Genomic DNA, 22,394 nt, shown 5'->3' on the forward strand with positions numbered 1-22,394 from the left:
CTCTTAAAAGGTCAGGGTGCAGTACCCATCCTGAGATGATTTAAAGTCTCATAAGCCGAAATCAACAAGGCCTGGAATGGACCCAGTTCTTGTTGGTGTATCGAGTCAGGGCAGGCCATGCAGCAGGAGTCGACTGGTCGCATGCTAATGGATTGGTGCCCTGGCTGTCTCTACTGCCCCAGTGGGGCTGCAATTGCCAGCACCACTCAAATTGATGTGGCGTTCCAGGTGTGTCTATTTATAGCAGACACTGCTGAGCATCAGGAGAGTTTTCAGGATGGTGCTGAAATGTTATGGAAAACTGCATCCTTCCGTCTATGGTGAACAGCTGAGCTTAGTACCCCCAACCACTCAGCAGCCACTATCACAGCTTCAGGGCTGCAGCATAGATGATCAGCACTTCAGACTTCTCTGACCCACCCACCCCAGGCAAGAACTGGTGGATCCAGATAGCTATGTCCTGGCCCCTGGCCAGTCCTGACTCATACTACGCCCCTGCTACCTAGACACCGCCCAGGCCTCAGCACAAGGAGCTCCTAGAGTTGTGCTCTGGAGCACACAGGGAGTGAAAGCCCCCTGCGCTGGATCCTAAGGCTGGGCACTTCTTGAACAGGCAAGTAGGTGATGCTGCACGCAGAAACCCTCGGCTTTGTTCCATGCTTTGTTGGGAGCCAATCAGGTTTAAGTTGGATTTAGGAGGGGGGTTAGGCTGAATCATGGCTTAAGTTCTACTGTAGATTCTAAGGCACCAAAATCTTCCAAAATCCCCTCCAATCTCATGAGATCTGCTGCTCTGGTGAGATTTCGGCCACCTTTGGTCCATGCTTGATGCCCAAGGCAAGCTGCATTTGAAGCTCAGCTAATTCATTGGTGGACAGTAAGCCATGTTAAGCAATGTTATCAGACAGCACAGCAGTCATAGATTCAGTCAGGAACAAGCTGTGACACTACTGCTTCTAGGCCCTGGAAGAGGTCAGCGGCGGGACTGCATGGGAAAATTCAGCTGCCATTGCCAGCATCTGTGTAGCAGAAATCTGAATGCTTAAAAAAATCCCATTGGCAGCCATATACAGTATTTCAGATATGATGGTGGCTTAAAATTAGCACTGGGTGAGCATACACAGCACAGATCAATGTTTTTCTACATCACAGTCACATTAGCTTATTTAGAGCTCTTTCCCTATCTCCTTCCCAAGACACACCTGCTGGTTTGCACCCCTAGCTCCCAATGACTTCAGCTGAACTTGTGGTGATGCTGCGTTTCTGAAAAATCAGGTCCTTGCTGAATATAGACCCTCCTGCTTCTCCATTGAGCCCACCATCAATCGGGCTATTCTCAACAGAAACCTAGAATTCAAGGGATCAAGGATCCAGTTTTGCCAATTCCCAAGCACCTTCAGCTTTCATTGAAGCCAAGGTGCTGAATGCTCTCAGTGCAGGAATGAGTCTGAACTGTGATTGTTGTGCACACTGTCCAATCAAACTCCTTTTGCTGCTTTCCAAATTATAGGACATCTTTGTCAAGCCAATGTGACGGTATGTTTCCACTAGAAATAACAACACAAAAAGAGAAGCATTTATCCAAGCCCATCTTCTCTTGCCCTCATTTGAATGTTGATAGCTCACGTGCTTTGGAACCTGCATCTGACCCACCCTGATTCTGGTTTTGAAGAGCTAAAGATGCAGATAAGTGCTTAGAAGGAGCAAGTGCCTCCTTGTGGAACTCCCATTGAAATTAAGGTGCTTTGGAAAACCCCATTTTCTATCTGCATCTCTAGGCCCCTAAATATCTTTAAAAATTGGGTCCAAAATGCCTTGCCCAAGGTCATACGTGAATCTGTGGTGGAGCAGGAATTAACCCAGGTCTCCAGAGTACCAGGCTAGTGCCCTAACGACTGCATTATGCTTCCTTTAATCGGCTACCTTTCAGACCAGTGCATCACAGATCACATTACACATTTGAGAATAAAGTGTGGAATCTACCAAACAGAAAATTAGGAGTATTCTTACAGAATTATGTAATACTTGTTAGGCTTCATAAGTCTAACAGCTGCCCAAGCTAATATTCTACTAGAACATATATAATGTACTGCATTAGTTCACAATGCAATTATAGAATAAGATACGGAAAGAAATCAAGCTGTATAGGCAAGGTTTTCAAGTGAGATTTGAAGAAGGCTCAAGAGATGCAGGGAGGCTGTTTGAAATGACATGAGTGGCGGGGGCAAAGGTGCTTTCACCACCATTAATAAGATTGTGAAGGAAGGAACCCAGAGAAGCACAGGCTGTACACAAGTGCTGAGGTGCAGAAAGAGAGAGAGAAGGGATCTTTACTATTCATGAGCGCACCTGCAGAACATGTACTCGAATATAGCCCCTGACTCTCAAGGCAGACACTGTCTCCATTCCATTTCTACCCCATTTCAAATAAGAGCGGGCAAGTTGCACAACATTACAATGAATAAACCCTGCATAGCACAACAGTAATGAAGGTGATTTCATGAGGAATATACAAGCTACATTTGTTGGGGGGGAGGGCAGAAGCCATCTCTGCTTGCACATATTATTTTGTGCTTTTTGATTGTCCATTTACTGACAGGTCGACTGCAGCAAACCACTGGTGGTAAATTACTTACATGACCTTTCCTGTTTGATGACATTACAGCCAGTATGTCAGTTACCCAGAGCTCAAATATAATTTCATTTATGTCACCCATCATCAACATCCTGCAAAGGTGCTGACAGCTTTTAGTATTAATGCTACTGTAATCAAACATTGAAGCAGAGTTGCTGGGTGGAAGGTGGATACTTATTTAAAGGCTTAGAGCATACTACCATTTTAAGTTAGTCCACAATGTGTCCAGAGCCATACTAGACAAATGAGAACAGTCACCCACAATGAATCACATCAGTAACAGTGTCTTATTTTTATATTTCTTCAAGATGCACATTTTTTCCCCATCCTGTATCTAACTAGTAGCCTAGGGATCATCAGCTGGAACACACAGCTAACTCACCCATCTGGCATTGGGTACATCAGTGGCAAGTTGTAACTCCTGTGTTTGTTACCTCATCCTTCCAACCTAGCCCAACTCTCTGCATCATCCTCCTATTGCAAACTACCTGCCTCACAGGCTGTGACCTCTCTAAGGCAAGGACTGTCCTCTTTGCTCATTGTCCACAGAGTGCCTAATTCAACCAGGCCCTGATCCCTGACTTGGTCTCCTAGATGATACAGTAACACAAATAATCAATAATAAGTTAAACAGCTCCAATATCCTGTCACTAACAGCTGGATACATCGGAAGAAAATGCAACATGTCTAACCCCGGGTACCAAATCTAGCTGTGTGATAACATACCATGGGGAAGAGGAGTTCCTCCTGACCCCTGCCACTGGTCAGCTTATCACTGAAAAATGAGGACTGGTAACTGGGGTGGTGTAATTGCAGATTTCATTCTTCAGATCAGGATTTAACCCATTTTTTAAAAGATCTCACACATTATGCATTATTTCTTTAATTCCTTCTCACTCTTAGATATGCTTTTATTCTCCTTATCCTCTGTGGTAGAGTTATGTCTTTGCTTCCCTCTCTCCCCCCCAAAAAAAGCAAAACAAAAATGTGCTTCTCTGCAAGCTCCATTTTCAAAGCCAAAGAACATACGGTTTTCAGAGCTAGCAGGAGGAAAGAAACTCCTTACATGGTTTCACTCCTGGGCTAGAGGAAGGGGCTGACACTTTGTCATCTTTAAGAGCTGTTCTCGGCAGCCAGGAATTGGCAGGGTTATACTGGCAAGCATCTCATGCAGAGGCTGCTGATCAAGAAAAGCATTGTCCTTGCAGACTAAGCAAGCTAATGTGCACAAGGGAAAATTCATCTGAAGCTTCATTTGAGGGGGAAAGAGGAAAACTTGTTTTGTCAAAGTACCAGTGACTCCTTCCTGCAGTTTTGCATGATCAGTGAAAGACTCCTACTTCAGTTTCACAATCCTCCCTTTGCTTGCATCTCAGTCCTTATAAGCTCAGACTGCATGGATTCCTTGCGTCACGGATGTCTGCTACTGACCACAACTATGTATAGCAAGTAGAGAAATTATGCACATTTATTACCTCATTATAAACACTGGCATGAGACAGTGATGGTATGGATGGAAAATGTTTGGCGTATATTAAGTTCAGCCAAGCGAAAGAACATGTATTCATGCGACTACAACAGCATGATCAACCGAGAGAAAAAGCATTCTTGGGTATCTTTTCTCATGGATTCATCAGAAGTGTTTATAAAGCTCTATTTATTAATATGACAGAAGGTAAAAATAGTGCTTAACACCCATTCATTTTCTGTGAGCAAGAAGTTTGCATGAGTCACCTAAACCTTTTATAACTATGGCTAGAACTAATTTATTTGCTCATGCCTAAAACCAAACACCTTATGGGCAAAATTCTCCTTTCAATCCACAGAGAATCTTGACTCAAATACTCTGCTCTCCCTCCCAGTAGGAACTGTCTATATGCAGGAATCAAGAGCACCCACTGTTATAAGAGACTGCTGACCTGTACCTAGATAGTAGGAACTATGCAGCAACACCAGAACCATTTTCACTTCTACAGAATGTTCTAACTCAAAGTTCTGGGTAGTGCTGTGCAGAAGGTATTGCCTGGCAGCCCACCAGTGGCAGGGGGAACATGGGGTATTGTCCACCTTTGTTTGGGCACCTCAAACACCACAGGCCACTTGTAACTGGAGATACACAAGCCTTGTCTCCACTAGGAAAAGTCTGCAACCATTTCCTACCATTGCTAACACCGACACAACTCTACCAGCATGAGCAATGTTGGGAGCTCGTGGCCCTTGGCCTTTTAAGCACTGTGTCATTGAACCCAATTTAGAGCAGCTCTAATTGGCACAGTCCTTAAAATGCCAGCGGCATCAGTACCCTAGCGCTCCCAATATCACTAGCACCACTGCAGTTTAATCCTTTGGTTGAGGTTTGGACATATCTGCCAGAAATATCAACACAAGAAGTGGCAAGGGATTTTGGGTGCCTATTTTGAGACACTCCAAAGGGGCCTGACGTTCAGAGAGTGCTGAGCACCCACTCTCTGAAAATTCAGCTCCTTTCAAAATGTCTCAAGTCAAAAAACTGAGGATGCAAATTTACTAGTTACATTGAAAATCTTGGTCCATCTAGATAAATCAGCTAGGCTGCTTTAAAAATCTCAACCTATATGCTAAAAAAAGAAAGACACTAAACACTAGGGACTCGAGACAGAGCTGTGCTAAGCAATAACTCACTTGCCAAATTGACTACAGTTGCATTTTTAAATCACTTTGTGCTAAATGGTCCCACTATGTGTAACAGCAATGCCTTCTTATTATGCAAAGAGTGAAAAGCTGAGCCCATTGAACCCAAAGAAATATTGCTAAATGGAAAAATAAATCTTTCCATCTTCTGCTTGCCCAAGTGATCTATGACTGTCTTCTTAAATGTGTAATTTTTCACTTTAATAATCTAAGATCAATTAGTTAATGCTAGTTTTTCCACAGTAGAAGCACATTTCTTCCCTATATTGGCAAGTAACTACTAAATTAATTAATTTAACAAAGACAGATCCAGATCGTATGTTGACATTCCTTGATAGGTCTGTTTAAGTGAAGCCCCTACTGCTGTTTAAATGTAGTTTTAGTATTTAATTCCTTGCTTCCTTAAACTGCAGCATTAAACTAGTGCATAGTACTGCACATTGTAATTGTGCTCAGTTTCAGAATTTGTCTAATAATATTGTGTCAACACACAATATGACAGAGCGATGCAAAATATCTTAAGGGACACTGTATGAGAATACTACAAACTCATGTAATAGACTCATTGAAAAACATTGTTAACAGTGAAAGTCCTACCAAAATAAATGGTCTTGGCAGGCAAGTGGAGCAGGCACTATTTAGTTATGAAACGAAAATCTAAAATATACTCAAGTTTCAATGGGTATTTATTTTACAACAGGCCTAGGTTGTAAACAGTTTTATTTCAATAAAACAAAATTGTCATTCAATGGAGTTATATAGTGAAGAAAAATCCACTCTCTCCCCTGTTGTAAAAGCCTCCTAATTGAAGGCTATCCTTAAATCAATCATTAGAGAATTAATATACTTTTCTGCTTTAGTTCAGTCGGTTAAATTGGTCAACAATGGGCAGTGACTGATTTCATGAACATTAAGTGCTTCTTTATGAAACATGTAGGATTTAATCCTGTATGCTGTAGCTACGTAGGTTTTTTTATGGCAGTGTGACTTCAGCTTCAAACTATTCCAGTATCTCACTGGGTAGCCCACTGTACACAAATGTAGGTTTCTATTAAAAGCAAATCTTTCCTAAGTAGCTATTGCTGGATTTTTCCTTCCAGCCTAGGGATTAAAGGGATTCTGCCTTCACAACAAAGACCTCTAGGGTGACCAGATGTCCCGATTTTATAGGGACAGTCCTGATTTTTGGGTCTTTTTTCTTATATAGGTTCCTTTTACCTCCCTCCCCTTGTTCTGATTTTTCACATTTGCTGACTGGTCACCCTAAAAACCTCCAATGGATTAAATAAAAGAAAGTGATGACTCAAGAATGCTATGGCAAAACTTTGAGATGTTCAAATGCAGCACTGCTAACGAGAAGAACATTTGTCAGGTCATTCATGTTTAGTATGAGCATATTGAAATCATAGATGTCCACAGCAAGTTTTCCTCTGGTTCAAAGAGAGGAGATTTAAGTATACAGTGAAAGTGAAAACTTCCAGTCGGAAAAAAGATTTTTAGGTTCAGATTCAAGTGGTTGATATTTTAGTTCCTTTCCCTCACAATTACCTGACAGCTTGCTATTTTTATTTGTGGCTGTTGTTGGTTGGTTTGGTTTTTAGTATAATCATAGCTTGCTTCCCTTCTCACTTAATCTTCTCATTCCCTCCCTCTGCACACAAAACACGAGACATTTTACCACATGGGAAATGTCTCCTGTAAATGCTGACATTTTTAAATTGCGCTCTAGTTAAGTACCACAGAAGGTAATAGTGGCCAATGCAAGTTAGGTGATACCATCCAGAAAGAATTAATGCATTTTTTTAAAAAAAAAGTCAAGTATTTCTTTTAGGAATTTGCAGAGACTGTTGCTAAAGAAAATTATGTATTTATTTTAAAAAATGAACTGAAGTACAATTTTAGGAAATATTTATTCATTACATTTACACACAAAGTTTAAAACTGGCTTATTTCAAAAGTGTTCCTTCACAAAGAAAAAAATGTTAAGTTCACATGCACCTTACTGTTTTCTACATTCGCCCCCATATTACACCTCCTAACATTTACAATAATAGAAAGGCTAACCTGTAAATGCTTTAGACATAGACATTTAGTATGAACAGCTGCAGAAGAAACCCTGATTAGTAATTTGATTTCACTGAGACAAATGTAGGCTCGTAAAATAATAAGGCACAGTTCTGTGAACAGGAAACATGGCTTGTTCTTTCAGCAACACAGACTTCAACTAGGTGGCTAATTTTTAAGGGTGTTATTTGGTGTAAAGTAAATGCACCCCGTTTAAATGCAGATAGAACAATGTTCTCCTATACAAGACTGTTCTGAGGAGCCAAGTGTTTTGCATATTATGGTGGGAGTTGTAATTAGAAGCTATATTTAATAGGACATCAGAAGAGTTTTATACCAGACTAATAAGGGTTCTTCTAAGGGAAGTATGATTGATATATATATATACATACACACACACACACACACAGACACGTATATACACAAACACATGTATACATAAGTTTAATCTCTCTGCCTCCTTATTAAAAAGAGCAGCATGATAAAATCATTAAAAAGAGCAGGGGTACACCCTGTGTATCAGAACTCAGAGCCCAATTTTCACAATTGCAGAGCACCCAAAATTCCTATGGAAGTTTGAGAGCTGTAGGTGCACAGCAGCTCAGCCAGGCCAAGTGGGGGAAATCAGACCCACAGGTCTGTCTATTACAAAAAAGTTTTGGGTACACACCCTCTGTCTTTAATCTTGTTACATAATGCATCAATGTACTGCAAATATTTCCATATTATTTTGGCTCTTCACTTCCACTATTGGATTAAAGACTTTGTCAGGCAAGGAATTGGCATCTCTCATTTTCGACACAGAGCTTTGGGTGCAGAATCAGCCTTTTGCTTGTATGGCTGGGATTAGTAAGACACTGCTGAGGTCATCATGTATGTGTTTCACAACCAAAATAGCCATTACTAATGGGTGGGTAGATGGTGGTGGTTTGTAGTGCATATCTTTTTAAAGGGCCCAGGGTTTATTCAGAGGTAGTTTTCAGTGGATCACTGTAAAGAAGCACCAGTAGTGTCAATTTACCATTAAAAAGATACTAGATTTTTTTTTTTTTACCGGCTCCAAGTCCAAAGGGATCACAGTCAAAGTGAACTATACCAGATTTTGACTAACAGACCCACAGTTCCACACAAATTCTCTCAGAATGCAAACCCCCTTTAAAAATGCCTTCCAATTAGTTTAGATTCTTAAATTGTCACTAGACTAGAAGTCTCTCTCAAACTAGGTAAGAAGAAAAAACAAAAATTCTAATAATAACTGCAGCATGTGAAAATGACAACTGTATGGAATGATCAATATAAATGTGAAAACAACACTTTTTCAATAATCAGTATTAGTAAGAACAAACCTATTAAGGAACATAACATAACCTTGAGTACTAAATGGAGGTTGTGTTTAAATGTTTGTGTTTTATCCTAATCTGTAATGGAAGATTAATACTCCACTGCCCACCTGACTTTTAAAATAGAACCACGTTTATCCTTGTATCTTGGACAGTCATATTAAGTTTGCCACAGTGTAAAAGTAAACAGTTGTATGTCATATGTGGTGCTTATGTCTTATTATTCAGTAATTTAAATTAAAAATATTGCTAAACTACATTGCTACAATCCACACTTCTTAAAATTGGATTTAAAACCACACAGTAAACAGCCCGTGTTATTTACAATACAGAGACTACATTACGTGTTGTAAAACATAATGAACCTTATAAGGAAGTTTTAAAAATGAAGTTTGGACTAATCCATTAAAAATTCTTAGAAATTTAATGTTACGGTTTTACTATAAACCTCAATAAATTACATTTGTTTTGTGTTAGAGTCAGAGGTGAACATGATTTAAATTACAGTAGAACCTCACTAATGCCTGGGAGACCCACTGGGATCTTGCTGATTTGCAAAATAGAGAAAACAACAGAGGACAATGCACCAGTACCAACAAAAAGCTACTTTTTTCCATTTTAAACACACTTAACATACTAGGTGATCTGTTTTTCCTTATCTGCTATGTCTATACAGACAAAGGCCCTTATCCAACAAGGTACCTAAGCATGTTCCTGATTTTAAACATGTGAGTAGTCCTAGTTAAACGGGACTACTCACGTGCTGAAAGTTAGGCATGTGATTAGGTACGTTGCGTAACTGGGGTCAAGGTGAACACGTTTCTGGTAAAAGCAGTGGTGTTTTTTCTGCCATTTGTTATATTTCCTGCTTTATAACACACATTTCAAATGACAGCATTGAATCTATACAAGAAGTGTAACATTAGAGGCCATCTAAACTGGTAGCTACGGTATTCTTGGTTATTAGGAGAAGTGACGCTAAAATACTGCATGAAACAAGATTATTTTAATAGATCAAAAACCTCTGGCATCCAGGACCATGTTCATTGCTCTCTAGAGCAGACACTTGTTTTCTACTGTGTATATGGTGCCCTAATCCTTAAAGGGAATTTATAGGTGCTTTCATAATATAAATAGTAATAATGATAATTTGTCCTCATAAACATAATAGTCTCTTTTTCATTTGTCTTGAATATTCTTCCATGGCTCCTGTGGTGTTTCTCCAAAGATTTCATTCGCATTGTGCAAATAATTACTCTTGCTTCTGAATATGCTCCATATGTATTCAATTCAGCTAAAACCATAGGCATCTTATAGCACTTATTAAAGTGTGCTTGCTTGACTTTCCATTCAACTAAAAAATTACTTTAGCCAGCCATTTGAGGAAGATTGCTATAAAGTGCAACATGACCATATAAGGACCACATGTAGTGGTATTTGAGACATATTAACCAATGTATGGATAAATGCTAAGCTGCATTACTTTGAGTTAATGTGATTATTAAGTTTCTTGAAGAAAAATTACAACAAAATGTAAAAGACCATGTACTGTAGAACCCTTAATATAGCCAACTTCCTGGGGTGGGGGGGGAGTCTGGAATATAGAGATTAGAATAGATATATATCCAATTTGTGCTCTGCCTTCTTGAATTTTTACAATGGTATTCACCAAACAGTTTGAGGGCATTTGCCACCACCACTGAGCCTGATCCAAAGCCCCATTTTGCCTAATTTTGGTCCTGACCCTGAGGTATACTGACAAACTTGCAGGACTGGGCCTTTTATCAAACATTTTACGGATAAATACAACTAAATGCAACAGAGCAAAAAATGCATTTCCGTCTTCTCAGAAAGAGTCTGAGATTTAGCTGTTTGGTCAATATATCTTGCAAATCACACCAGTAATTCCTTTGATTATGTAACCAAGCGTTTCCCTGTTTTAACATAAAACCTGCTCTAGAGAAACTTGTTAAATTTAAAATGCTCTGCTTGTAAAAGCTTTAAAATTGTATTTAAAACTCTGTTCAGACACTTCGCAAGGGATCAGATGTTTTTGTAACTGAATCCTCCCGGACCATGGGGCTCTGAGGAGTAACAATCTTGACAAGTTGTGCTGCTGTCTCTATTGGTCATAACAACGTTTCACATTCTTGCCAGGAGGGGAGAGAGAGAGAGAATATATCTGAAGCATTCAAAACAGCATCTGAGGCATCTCATTCTTTCAGCCACCTGCGAGGCCACTGCTAGAAACAAAGCAACTCTCCCCCCATACAAACTTTCATTTCAATATTAAATTTATTATTCTTTACCAAATCTGACAATTTGTGTTTAAAAAGATTTCAGGCCACTCTTTCAGTGACTAGTCTCTTGTCTCACACATAACCTCTGGTTACAGTCCTGACCCTTAAAAATTCTACTTATCTAGCAAAAAGGAGTGACTATTTTTAAAAGGATTTCAATGTTATTCAGTGGAATTCCCTCTGCAGGACAGAAAAAAAGATTTTAAGAGGCCAGTACTGTAAACATAACTCTAATGGCAAGGGTATTTTATTTTGGCTAGGCATATTCATTTTGGGAGGCACAGGGAAAGAATCAGTTAGCAAAAGTGTACATTAAATTTAAGTCAAAACAATGTTTTCAATAGCCCTGAGCAAATTATACTTCATGTTATGGTCCAGTTCTGCTCTTGTGCACGCTGCAACTCCCATTGACTTCAGTGGGGGTAGTGAGCGCATTTCCCAGTACAGAAGTTGATCATAGCAGGTCTGCGCACAACTGATGTGTCCCTAACTACGTGTATGCTCCTTTGAAAATCTCAGCCTAAGAAGTTTAGGAATGCAGCAACTTGGATCCCTATATGCCAGGAGCCCTCCAAAATGTGTAAGGGGAAGGCATTCTGTAGGGAAGCCAAATCATTCAAATCTAAATTTGCAATTGGCAAGCAACAGTCTCACTTTTTTGATTAAAACACCTGTGCTCTTGACAGTAAATCTTTAAAATTTTATCTAAATTTAAAGAAGTTCACCTGGGGATTAATTGAAAGCAGAGCTCATTCTGTCCAACAGAATACAATTTTAAATCCTTTTTTCTTGCTGTCTTGTGACAAAGCATTTGCTATCTAAAACTGTCCTGATAAGAACTGGTTTGATCCTTTTTTAAACAGTGCTATTAAACTCAACTGTTAAAGCATGTAATCTCACTGACCAGAACAGATGTGTTGACCTATCAAGTGATGTAATATGCACGACACTGCAACTGAAACAACTTGATAAAACAATTAGCCCTTGAAGTGTTTATATTTTGATTCATCTTTTTTTATACAAGATTTAGCATTTAATGAAAAGTAAATCCATTAAAAACTTCTGCATTTCACCACCTGGCACATTTCTAGCAGATAATTAAAATACAAGGTATGTATTCTGGGAATACATCATTTTCTATTAACTGACCAGTTTTGGTAGCACAGTGCACAGCGGTATACTGCCATTTGATTCAGATGTTAAATTCGCCCTCAGTTTGTTTGCCACCCCAACGACTGGAGGCAACTTAGAACCTATCCCTGGGAAGGAGCTTGTGTAGTTAGATATCCGTTTACCCACGCTTTTATCAGTACTGGGTGGTTTGGGCATTCGCTTACAAATCCATGGGTGTCTTAAAGCTTGACTTGGAGTCATGCGCGCAGAAGGATCCCAGTTAAGACAATCTTTTAAGAATTCTATAAATGAGGGGTCATCACAGCCTTTCAATGCTGTCACCCAGTCTTTGTTGCCTGGCGCACCACGCATTTTACCCCTGCGTGATCGACTGCCATTGAGGATCACTTTCCCATCTGTATGGGTAGTTGCAGTGCAGTAGCGAGGATGACCCTTGGAGTTGAAGAAGTTTTTGGCTCGCTTGGATTGATCCAAAAGCTTCTGAGGTGGCATTCCAAGAAGCTCCATCATACAAGCCAGTTGGTCTCCCTCATCTTCTCCAGGAAAAAGAGGATATCCAGTCAACAGTTCCACCAGAATACAACCAAAACTCCACATGTCTATGGGCATCCCATAGCGACTTCCCAGAATGACCTCTGGGGCCCTATAGAATCGAGACTGAATATACGTGTAGACTCTTTGGTGCTCAAAGCAGCTGGACCCAAAATCAATAACCTTGATGCCACTCCGCCCTTGCTGTTTTAGAAGTATATTTTCTGGCTTCAGGTCACAATGTATGATTTTGTTTTTATAAAGAGCCTCCAAACATTGTAATATAGAGTGGGCAAACTTGCGTACCAGCTGTACACTGAACCCTTGAAATTTATTTCTTTTGATCAGCTCATACAGGTTCATGCTCAGGAGCTCAAAGGTCATACATATGTGGTTCCGAAAGGTGAAACTTTCTAGCATGTGAATAACATTCATGCTGCCAGTTTTATCCTGTTTCTTGAGATGCTCCAAAATCCGAATTTCTTCTGCTGCTTGACGGTGAAACCTCTTTTCATTGCGAACCATCTTTAAGGCCAAATGCTGGTGGAGTTTATGATCATAAACTTTAGCTACTTGTCCAAAACTGCCCTTTCCAATTATTTTAAGTACTTCATATCGGTAAGCCAGATGGTCATGAGGCACATGAATGTATCCACCTTGGTCATCATCATATCCTCCATTGTTGGGGCCACCGACTACTCCTTGCCTTTTTTTTGCATTTGGACCCACAAAGTAAATTTCAGAAAAGTTACATATTTCTTGCTGCTCGTAAGCAGATAACTGATGTTTATATTGCTTCACTGCTTGCTCTGGAGCCTGAGAGATAGCTTTGCGCACTTTTGATGAACTTCCGCAAGATTTGGCTGTGCTTAAGCTGTCTATACTTTTATCTTTTGACAGGGAAGGAAGAGATCTTTCGGAACTACTGATTCCTGCAGACTGAAGAGTACTGCTCCTCTTATTGCCAGAGTCCTCAAACAGTTGCTCAACTTTGACCTGACTTCCACTCAGAGGATGATCTTTCATAGTGAGTTTGTTGCTAGTAACCTATAGAGACGAAAAAAGCCAATCTTATTTTTTTTTTAAATGGATAGAATAAGATTAAAATATCACATTAAAAAAAATGCTTTGACATCAGCATTAGGTTTACATTTATTTTCACAATGCAGATGTATTTTAAATGTACTGCATAATTTATATTATTTATTCTAATCTGAGTTATATGCACTGCCATACACGTGATTGCACACCAAATGCAACAAACTTTTTGAAAATGGAGTACGTATAAATATACTCTAGCTTCCAGTTCAGAAAAGGCAAACTTTAAGCAGACTTGCACAAATGCCTATCCCCACTAGCATGAATCTAATCAGCAGAAGGGCAGATGGTGCAGCCCAGTATTGCTATGTTTAGTCTTGGAGCTGGGTGCGGCAAACATGACCCAATGGCAGATGCAGCTTGCATCTGTTTGAAATATGCAATCTAGCATAAATGTGTGCAAGGGGTGAGAATATTACATGGACAAGTGTGCAGAGGGGAGACAAGGGATATACAGTAAGAGGGACAGGGTTGAGGAATCCACAATGGGGTAAAAGGTTGGGGAAAAAAGGGACAACAGCAATCAAGAGGAAGATGACAAAACAAGATAAAATAGGCTGTGTTTATGCTCAAATATGCACCCACAACTCCAACGGACTTTAAAGAGAGTCCCATTACTGTGTCGGACTGCACAACTGGATACAGTGTGTATCACCAAGAATATCAGCTTCCATCAAGTTTCTTCCTTTTTCCTCCCCTTCCAGTGTTCTAAAACACAAGAGTTCTCCACTCACTGCTCTAAGCTAATTTGGGCATAAATATTTTCATCTATCATGACATTAATTTGTTGCAGACAGAACATTACAACTAGTAGGAAAATATTGTGGAATATATTTAAGACTTGTCATTTTTACAGGATTAAAATTAGCCAATGCTGCACTCCCTCAAATTCTGTCCCTTCCTTTAAAGGCAATACATTCATTCACGATTATTCCTCCTTTCATTTCCCCAGCATTCTACACTGCAAGATCGCATGAGATACTATCCTATGCAATGCTGAAGAAAGTCAGGACTAGTGCAGCAACATCTGTTTTCCATTCTGGCCTTTAATCTCAATAAAGATGTGAGACATGTGCCAAGCCCTGTCCCAGAAACTAATATAGCTGCTTAGCAATCAAGCAAAAATATAAATAAACCTGTAACTCCAGAGCAATAACATCCAATTACTTTTTAGTTACATACAATCCACCATCTCAACACAGTCAGTAAATAGGAGCAATGATTATGTTTGCCAAAAACAACTTCGCAAATATCCCCTGTCCTCTGTCCTGGGTAAGAGTCAATTTGCTGGCTCTGCACTGAAATGTTAGCGTATACTTCATGACAGGAGCCTGGAAAATGCAGACTTCCTCTAGGAGCCTGTCTCAGATCAGTAATGATTAGGCCTTTGGAATCTCTCTTTTATTCAGTGCTATGTCAGCCCAGAAACGTGGACAATATGTTGTAAGAGACCCACCTTTCCAGGAACTCACTGAAAACATACAATAAACACTTTATTCTTTCAGCCTGTAGCTGAACTGCGAGATAAGAGTGAGAGATAGTATAAGATCCTGAATGAAAGGCAAATAGAATGAAGGGCAAATAGATCAAAATGGTAAATTTGCAAATGAACAGAGAATCCAGACTTGGAAAAAGGTTCAGTTTTGTTTTGGGGTTTTGTTTTGTTTTTGTTAAGATGTCTGAAAAACTGCTCTCCTACCTCCATAGCAGAAATCTTGTGTGTGACCATGTCTTTTTTACTTTGACTGCAATCAGAATTTGATTAAGCACATGGCCCTAGTCCTTGAAAAGTCTACCTGTACTATAAGAAAGGATATTCTTTGTACAAGAACTCTGTGTTATTTAAATTAACTCACCATGCAGGCAGGAAGGATTTTAAAGGGCCAGGACTGTATGTGCTATAGTGAACTTCACTAAATTTCATCCTCTATCAGGTAATACCTATGTATCTAGCTTTATGAGGTTCCTGCAAAGTTCCTCAGTCTTCTTTAGACTTTACAAATAATTGTGCGCCATTTGAAAGTTTTGATGCCTCTCCCTTTTCTACATCATTAATCCTAAATAAATGGTCCTAGAGAAATGATTACGCAAGAGAATTAGAACTTCAGGTGAGGAATAAGCAGCAGGAACAGATGAATTACCCATAACAGCAAGGGAAGAAAAGCCACTGAAGGAGCACTTCTGACCATATCCTTTTAACAGAAGGTTTTCAGAGCTTTCACTCAGCTAGTTAATGGTCCATTGCAGAATACTTATTTCAGGTGTTTGAAACACTTTATTGGAAAGGTATTTAAGCCCACTGAACTTGACTTGATTTTTAAAGGTGAAGTCAATTTGAGTATATGATATTATATATTTTACATACACACAAAACTGCTTAAAAAAAGTTCAGTATTTTGTTTCCAGCATGACCTCCATTTGACACTCCTCCCACCAGGATGTAAAAGGAGGTTGGGCTGAAAAGCAAAACACTGAACTTTCTCTAAATTCAAAAAACATTTTTAAAAAGTAGCCAGATTGGTGGTTAACTCTTTAGTGGCATGTTGGGAACAGCTCAAAAATCAAAGCATTTCACAGAGCCTGACCCACTGCTGCTCGCATCCCTGCATTACTCGGGATTCCTTCCTGTGCTTGCCTGCATGCCCTGCAGTCCACTCACAAACTACTTTGCCAGTTTCTATGCATTTTTTGTTCTCTTTCATGCCCTGCCCCCTTCCCAAAATTCATACCTGGAAAACAATTCAGGAATGAAGGTGTTAAGGCAGAGTTTCCCCATTTAAAATAGGCTAATGAACCCTTTAACTTACATTTAAATCTCACATTGATAACACTGCCCTGCAGGTATCTTATGTTCCTATACTAGACAAACTCATCAAGATGCCCTAGAATATAAAGAGTCAACTTTGCTTTGTTGTCCTGTAACCCAGAGCTGTTCACGAGACATCCTAGAATACAAACAGGGCCTTAGAGCACCACACACACTTCTGTCACATGCTACTAGCTTCAACTTAGTGTATTAAAAAATTGTAGTATTTGATCAAAAGTTATAACTGCAGAATAATGGCTGTTAAAGGCCCGTCAGATATCTGTGCTGATTCAATGAATCTCCATGGCAGCCTCAATTTGCACGGTTCCTCTGGAAATAGGTATAGAGGGAGCAAATTGTATCCCTCTGTACCCAGGTGGGTGAATAAAGCTCTAAGGCTTCAGAAAGATAAAAGAGATGTATTTATGTCAACAAAACCTGATAAAATTCACTACAGAGTACTTAAGGAACTAGCTGAAGCAATCTCTAAATCATTAATGATTATATTCAAGAACTCATGGAGGACAGATGAAGTCCTAGTGTGCCGGAGAAGGGCAAACATAAGAAGAATTATACACCAGTCAGCCTAACTTTGATACTCAGAAAGATACTGGAACAAATGATTAAACCAGGGCTTTGGAGCATTGCTCCGGCTCTGCTCCAGCTCCAGGCAAAAACCTGCAGCTCCACTGCTCCGGAGCTGCTCCGCACTCCAGCTCCAGGCTCCGTTCCAAAGCCCTGGATTAAACAAGCAATTTGTTCAAACCTGGAGAATAAGATGATAAGTAATAGCCAATATGGATTTGTCAGGAACAAAACATGCCAAGCCAAACTAATTTCCTTCTCTAACAGGATAATGGGCATAGCGGATGCATGGGAAGCAGTAGATATATCTTGTCTTTAATAGGGCTTTTGACACAGTCCCATACAACATTCTCACAAGCAAATGGGGAAAATATGGTAGATGAAATTACTATAAAGTGGATGAATGCCACCAAGCTGGGAGGGGTTGCAAGCAGTTTGGAGGATGGGATTAGAATTCAAAATGACCTTGGCAAATTGGTCTGAAATCAACACATCAACCTTCTTCCAATGGCTTCATTTTATAAGCCAGCAACTGCAGAGTTTACTTTTGCCATAAATTAGCTGTCAGCAGCCAAGAAACTTGATAAACAACACAAATGATACTCCGCTGAAGATTTCTTAAAGGTTTTCACATACTCAGAAAAACTTCATTATGAATAAAAAGGAAATGTTTGCTATATGTTTTGCCCTTCCAAGTGTCTCAACTGTTACTTTTACAAACTAAATTAAAACTCTCTCTCTGTGAAAGCGGAAATGTTTAGTTTACTGTAATGTGTTGACTGAGAGGAGAGACAGTTGAGGATACCTGGAGTTTTCAATACGAATGCAATTTTATATATGTCAAAAGAGAAACTGTTGAAGAAAGGAAATGAAGTATCTCTTCAATCTAAATATTTTTCCATTAAAAACTGCTTAAAATGTTCATTTCCACATGCATTCCTAATTCCTGCTCATCAGGACACTACTAAGTATTTGTTTTGTTTGGCACAAAGACAATGCTTGGCATTTTACAAACAAGTAAGAAAACAAAGTCCTTGTCCCAAAGAACTGACAGTCTAAACAGACAAAATACAGATGAAGGAGAAAAGAAGAGATCTGACACACAAGCAAAGTGATCAAGGGGCTATTTTTGGCATGCGTCTTGTTAGTTCCAGAGTTGATTTTAATACAGTTGTGAAAATGTCTGGATATGTTGTAAGTTAGATACAGCACTTTATATCTCAAAAAAACTGCACAATCATTAATCATTTAAAGGATTATTTAAAGACAGCACTACAGCTCTTTTGCATCAATATGCTCACACATCTCTCTCTCTCATACATAGGCACCTCAGTGTTTGAGGAAGAAAACAGTCAAATTAACTGCTGGCATAAGTGATCTCAACTGTATTGACTTCTCCATATGCTCATTTTTATATTTGTCCCTTCATCTATCCCATTTCTTCAATCTGGCTTTTAGCCACAAATTTTCAAGGAGCACAAGATTTCAAACAGAATTCAACTGGACCCTAAATATATTTCCAGACCATTTTACAGTATGACTGTTACACAGCTGAATATGACTGCTGCAGTCCAGCTGAGACAATTAAAGAAAGGATTACATGATTCAAAACTTCTGTTTAAGAAACGTACAACTTCTACAAAAATACAAATTGAACATCAGAAGTCTGTGAAGTGCTATTTTGCTATCAATTAAAGTGCCAGATAATGCTAGTGCCCCCACAAAAAAAAATATTTTTTTTTGTATTATGTTGGGTGTATCTACAAATCACACATTTGTAAAAACATAACTTCTTGGTGTTGTTCTACTATCATGCCCCTGTTATTTCCAGTACTTTCATGTGAGACAATAAATATAAGTGTGCACTAGTTAAAGTAGAATACAGCTGTGGATTAATAAACTACTATATATATCAGTATGTGATGTGCTATGGCATAAGGTCCCAAACAGGTTGTAAACTAACTTTCTTGATCAAAGCATGGGCAATGGATTAAAAATTAGCTTATTCAGAGTTACTTAGCCAGTTCATGCAGTACACCATATCGTGTTACCTTTTTTATTGCTAGTTAGTAAAAGCAAGTGTGTTAACAAGCTGTGACAAGGTTATAATATCTAGTTTTATTAATTTACTGTGTGACTACTTAGTTGATATCATGATTTCATTACCAACCAGATCACCAGTGCAAGAAGCCAGAAAATTACTCACATTTGATCTCTCAAGTGAAGGAAGTCCAGAAGAGCTGTGTTTTTCATTTGTAGGATCTGAGTACCTAATTTGGTCTATTCTCATGTAGGAATCATACAATCCATCTCCAAACCTGGCTAAAGATGTCAAATATAGAAGCCAGTTAGTCACAACCATGTGCACTAATACAGGAAAAGACATTTGTCTCAGCTCCTAAAAACTATCTCATTTGTAATCATTCTTCAAAGTTTTTGCTAAGACATTCCGTTTTTGCTAATTTATTGGATAAAATACAGCAAGAGCATCATAGCTGAATATTAATGAGCTACTCAACAGTTTTATTTCTTTTAATGATCCTAAGCATTTAGAGAGCACTGTGCAAACCTTAGTTTTCTGGTTCTTTTTTTTAAAAAACTAGGAGCTTCTCTTAAATTAGACTCATCTGTCATTTTTTTGCAGTGCAAAAACATCCTTAAGAACCTTTAACCAATATTCTATTTTAAGGAAAAGGAAGGATAATCCCGAACTATCCGTATTTACAGTGGCAATGGAAAATGAGCAGGCATTTAAATACTGGATAAGATTATCCTTTAAAGTAGGTTCTCTGTAAATATGATGTGAAGGAACCAAAGTCAGTAAATTCGTAGCTACTAACAATGGCTGGAAAATTAAAAAAAAATTTAAATGATTTCTACAGTAATAGACAAAGTTCTGTGACTGTGCTTAAAATAAAATTGGCTAAAGCAATTAACATTAAAACTCCAGAGTTTTCACCATCTGCACTCAAAATGCAGTTGTAAGTTAGACAAAAAGTACTAACTATTTATATCAAAAGAATATGACATCCTCTCTCATTGCTATAAATACTGTCCTTCTTATACTAAAACAATGCTCTAAAAGTTTAACTACTTGGTTTTTCATTTTAGTTCTGCTGACAAAATGCAGAATTCCATCACCTCTTCCAAACAAGCAATCACAACTGGGAAGTTGAAAATTATATTTAAAAATTCCCAGTTACAAATTCAAAGTAAAATGTGATCAGCTAATTTCATCTGCCACCAGAGAACATGCTTATTCACTGCTGTGTATGAAGTAAAAAAAATATAGTTCATTCAACAATGTATCACCAGCTTCTTTGTAAATTTGTGTATTAGGAATGTTTTGTACAGTATACTGATATATGTGAAAGGCACTCAATAGTAAATTTATAATACATTGTATAAGTCACAGAACTGAATGCTAGAACACAGTTACAGAATTATAATAAAATGCAGATACTGTACAAAGTAGAAGAGTGGGAAAATTATGTTCCTTTTCTTAACCTCTGGAAACACTCTAGCTTCCTTTAAATTTGGATTCTGAAAAACTACTCTACTCTGTGTCAAGTATCAGAGGGGTAGCCGTGTTAGTCTGGATCTGTAAAAGCAGCAAAGAATCCTGTGGCAAGTTATAGACTAACAGACGTTTTGGAGCATGAGCTTTCGTGAGTGAATACCCACTTCGTCAGATGCATGTCATGTCACATGCATCTGATGAAGTGGGTATTCACCCACAAAAGCTCATGCTCCAAAACGTCTGTTAGTCTATAAGGTGCCACAGGATTCCTTGCTGCTTCTACTCTGTGGTTACTTTAAAGAATAACGAATACTGTACTTCAAGCATTAATTGAAAACACAGTCAAAGATACAAAATAAGTTGCCAAAGGAAAAATGCGAGGAATGTTCCTTTCCTTGTGCAGAGTCTGCCCAAGTCCTGATGAAATCTGGCCTGGTTTGAGTCATTTAATCCACATTTGTTTTCCCGTAAAAACTCCTAGGATATTTTAGATGGATGCTACACAGATAAAATGTGTTGTTTTAACAACCAATTGCTGTTTTTGCTGTATTCATCCTCCCCTTTTGGTTTAGCAGAGTGAAATGTACAAAGACATAACAGCTACTGTTACCAAAAAAAAAAAAAAAAGTAGGCACTGAAAGAAACTCAGCATCATTTGAAATCACCACAGAAGGAAGTTTTCTATTGTTTGCATATTTCACGCCTTGTCCAGAACTGGCTTGTTTGTTACAATCTGTTCTCCAGTGCTTTGTCCAGTCTAGTTTCAAAAGTCTCATGTGATGATTAGGCTTCCATTGGTTTCCTGGGACAATGAGTAACTCGCACCCTTAGGAGATGTTTCCCAAGACAGTCTATGTCTCCTGTCATTCAATTTCACTTCCTACCACATTTTAGTTTCCCCCAAGTTATTCCCGCGCCTATGGGATCTCACCCCAGTACTCCCCTGCCCTTGATTATACTCCCAGCTGTCCCACACACCCCCTCTTAGAACCAACCACTTTTCCTCCTTATTTTTATCCCTCTAATCACTCATCCCCCACCCCCGGGGGGTTTCCATCTGTCTGAGTGGATGGGTTTCCATCTGTCTGAGTGGATGGGAAGCCCGCCTTCCCCTGCATTCCGGACCCTCCCAGCTGCCCCCTACCCCCAGGATCAAACTCCCTCGCCCCGTGGTGTTGTGATCCCTCTATTCACTCCCCCAGCTTCAGGGGTTCCCCACCCTATGCTGCCAACGTCCCTCAGGCCGCTGGGGGGGACTCAGGCCGACCCCCCCGCAGCACAAGTGCATCACTCCCCCGAGGGGTGCACCGCTGGGGGGGGGAACCTAGGCCGACCCCCCCCGCCCAAGTGCATCACTCCCCCGAGGGGTGCACCGCTGGGGGGGGGAACCTAGGCCGACCCCCCCGCCCACGTGCATCACTCCCCCGAGGGGTGCACCGCTGGGGGGGGAACCTAGGCCGACCCCCCCCGCCCAAGTGCATCACTCCCCCGACGGGTGCACCGCTGGGGAGGGGGGAACCCAGGCCGACCCTCCCTCCCCCGCCCAAGTGCATCGGCCACCGGCTCCCCCGGGCACATGGAGGCAGGAGGGGGGGACCGTGTCTCATGCAAGGCACCAGCACGTGGGACCAAGCCGGGGCTGCGCTGCGGCGGCCCCAGGACCCCCACCCCCTTTCCCCGGCCAGGATGCGGGTCCCCGCGTTACCTGCGG

At 39.8% G+C, this 22,394-nt stretch overlaps 1 protein-coding gene and 1 long non-coding RNA gene across 2 annotated transcripts; one reads left to right on the top strand and one right to left on the bottom strand.

Moving 5' to 3' along the window:
• Window positions 1–493: 493 nt before the first annotated feature.
• Window positions 494–19,079, top strand: LOC116832083 (uncharacterized). The gene is made up of 3 exons (XR_004375371.2): window positions 494–617; window positions 13,575–13,701; window positions 14,725–19,079. It is a non-coding gene; the product is annotated as an uncharacterized LOC116832083 (long non-coding RNA).
• On the bottom strand, window positions 7,157–19,549 carry DYRK3 (dual specificity tyrosine phosphorylation regulated kinase 3). The gene is made up of 2 exons (XM_032792537.2): window positions 19,370–19,549; window positions 7,157–13,721 (listed from the first exon to the last, which is right to left on the bottom strand). Exons 1-2 carry the CDS (start codon window positions 19,547–19,549, stop codon window positions 12,150–12,152), a joined length of 1,752 nt encoding a protein of 583 aa, XP_032648428.1. The 3' UTR covers window positions 7,157–12,149.
• Window positions 19,550–22,394: the final 2,845 nt, after the last annotated feature.

The sequence above is a fragment of the Chelonoidis abingdonii genome, chromosome 4, assembly GCF_003597395.2.
Source record: "Chelonoidis abingdonii isolate Lonesome George chromosome 4, CheloAbing_2.0, whole genome shotgun sequence".
Lineage (NCBI taxonomy): Eukaryota > Metazoa > Chordata > Testudines > Testudinidae > Chelonoidis > Chelonoidis abingdonii.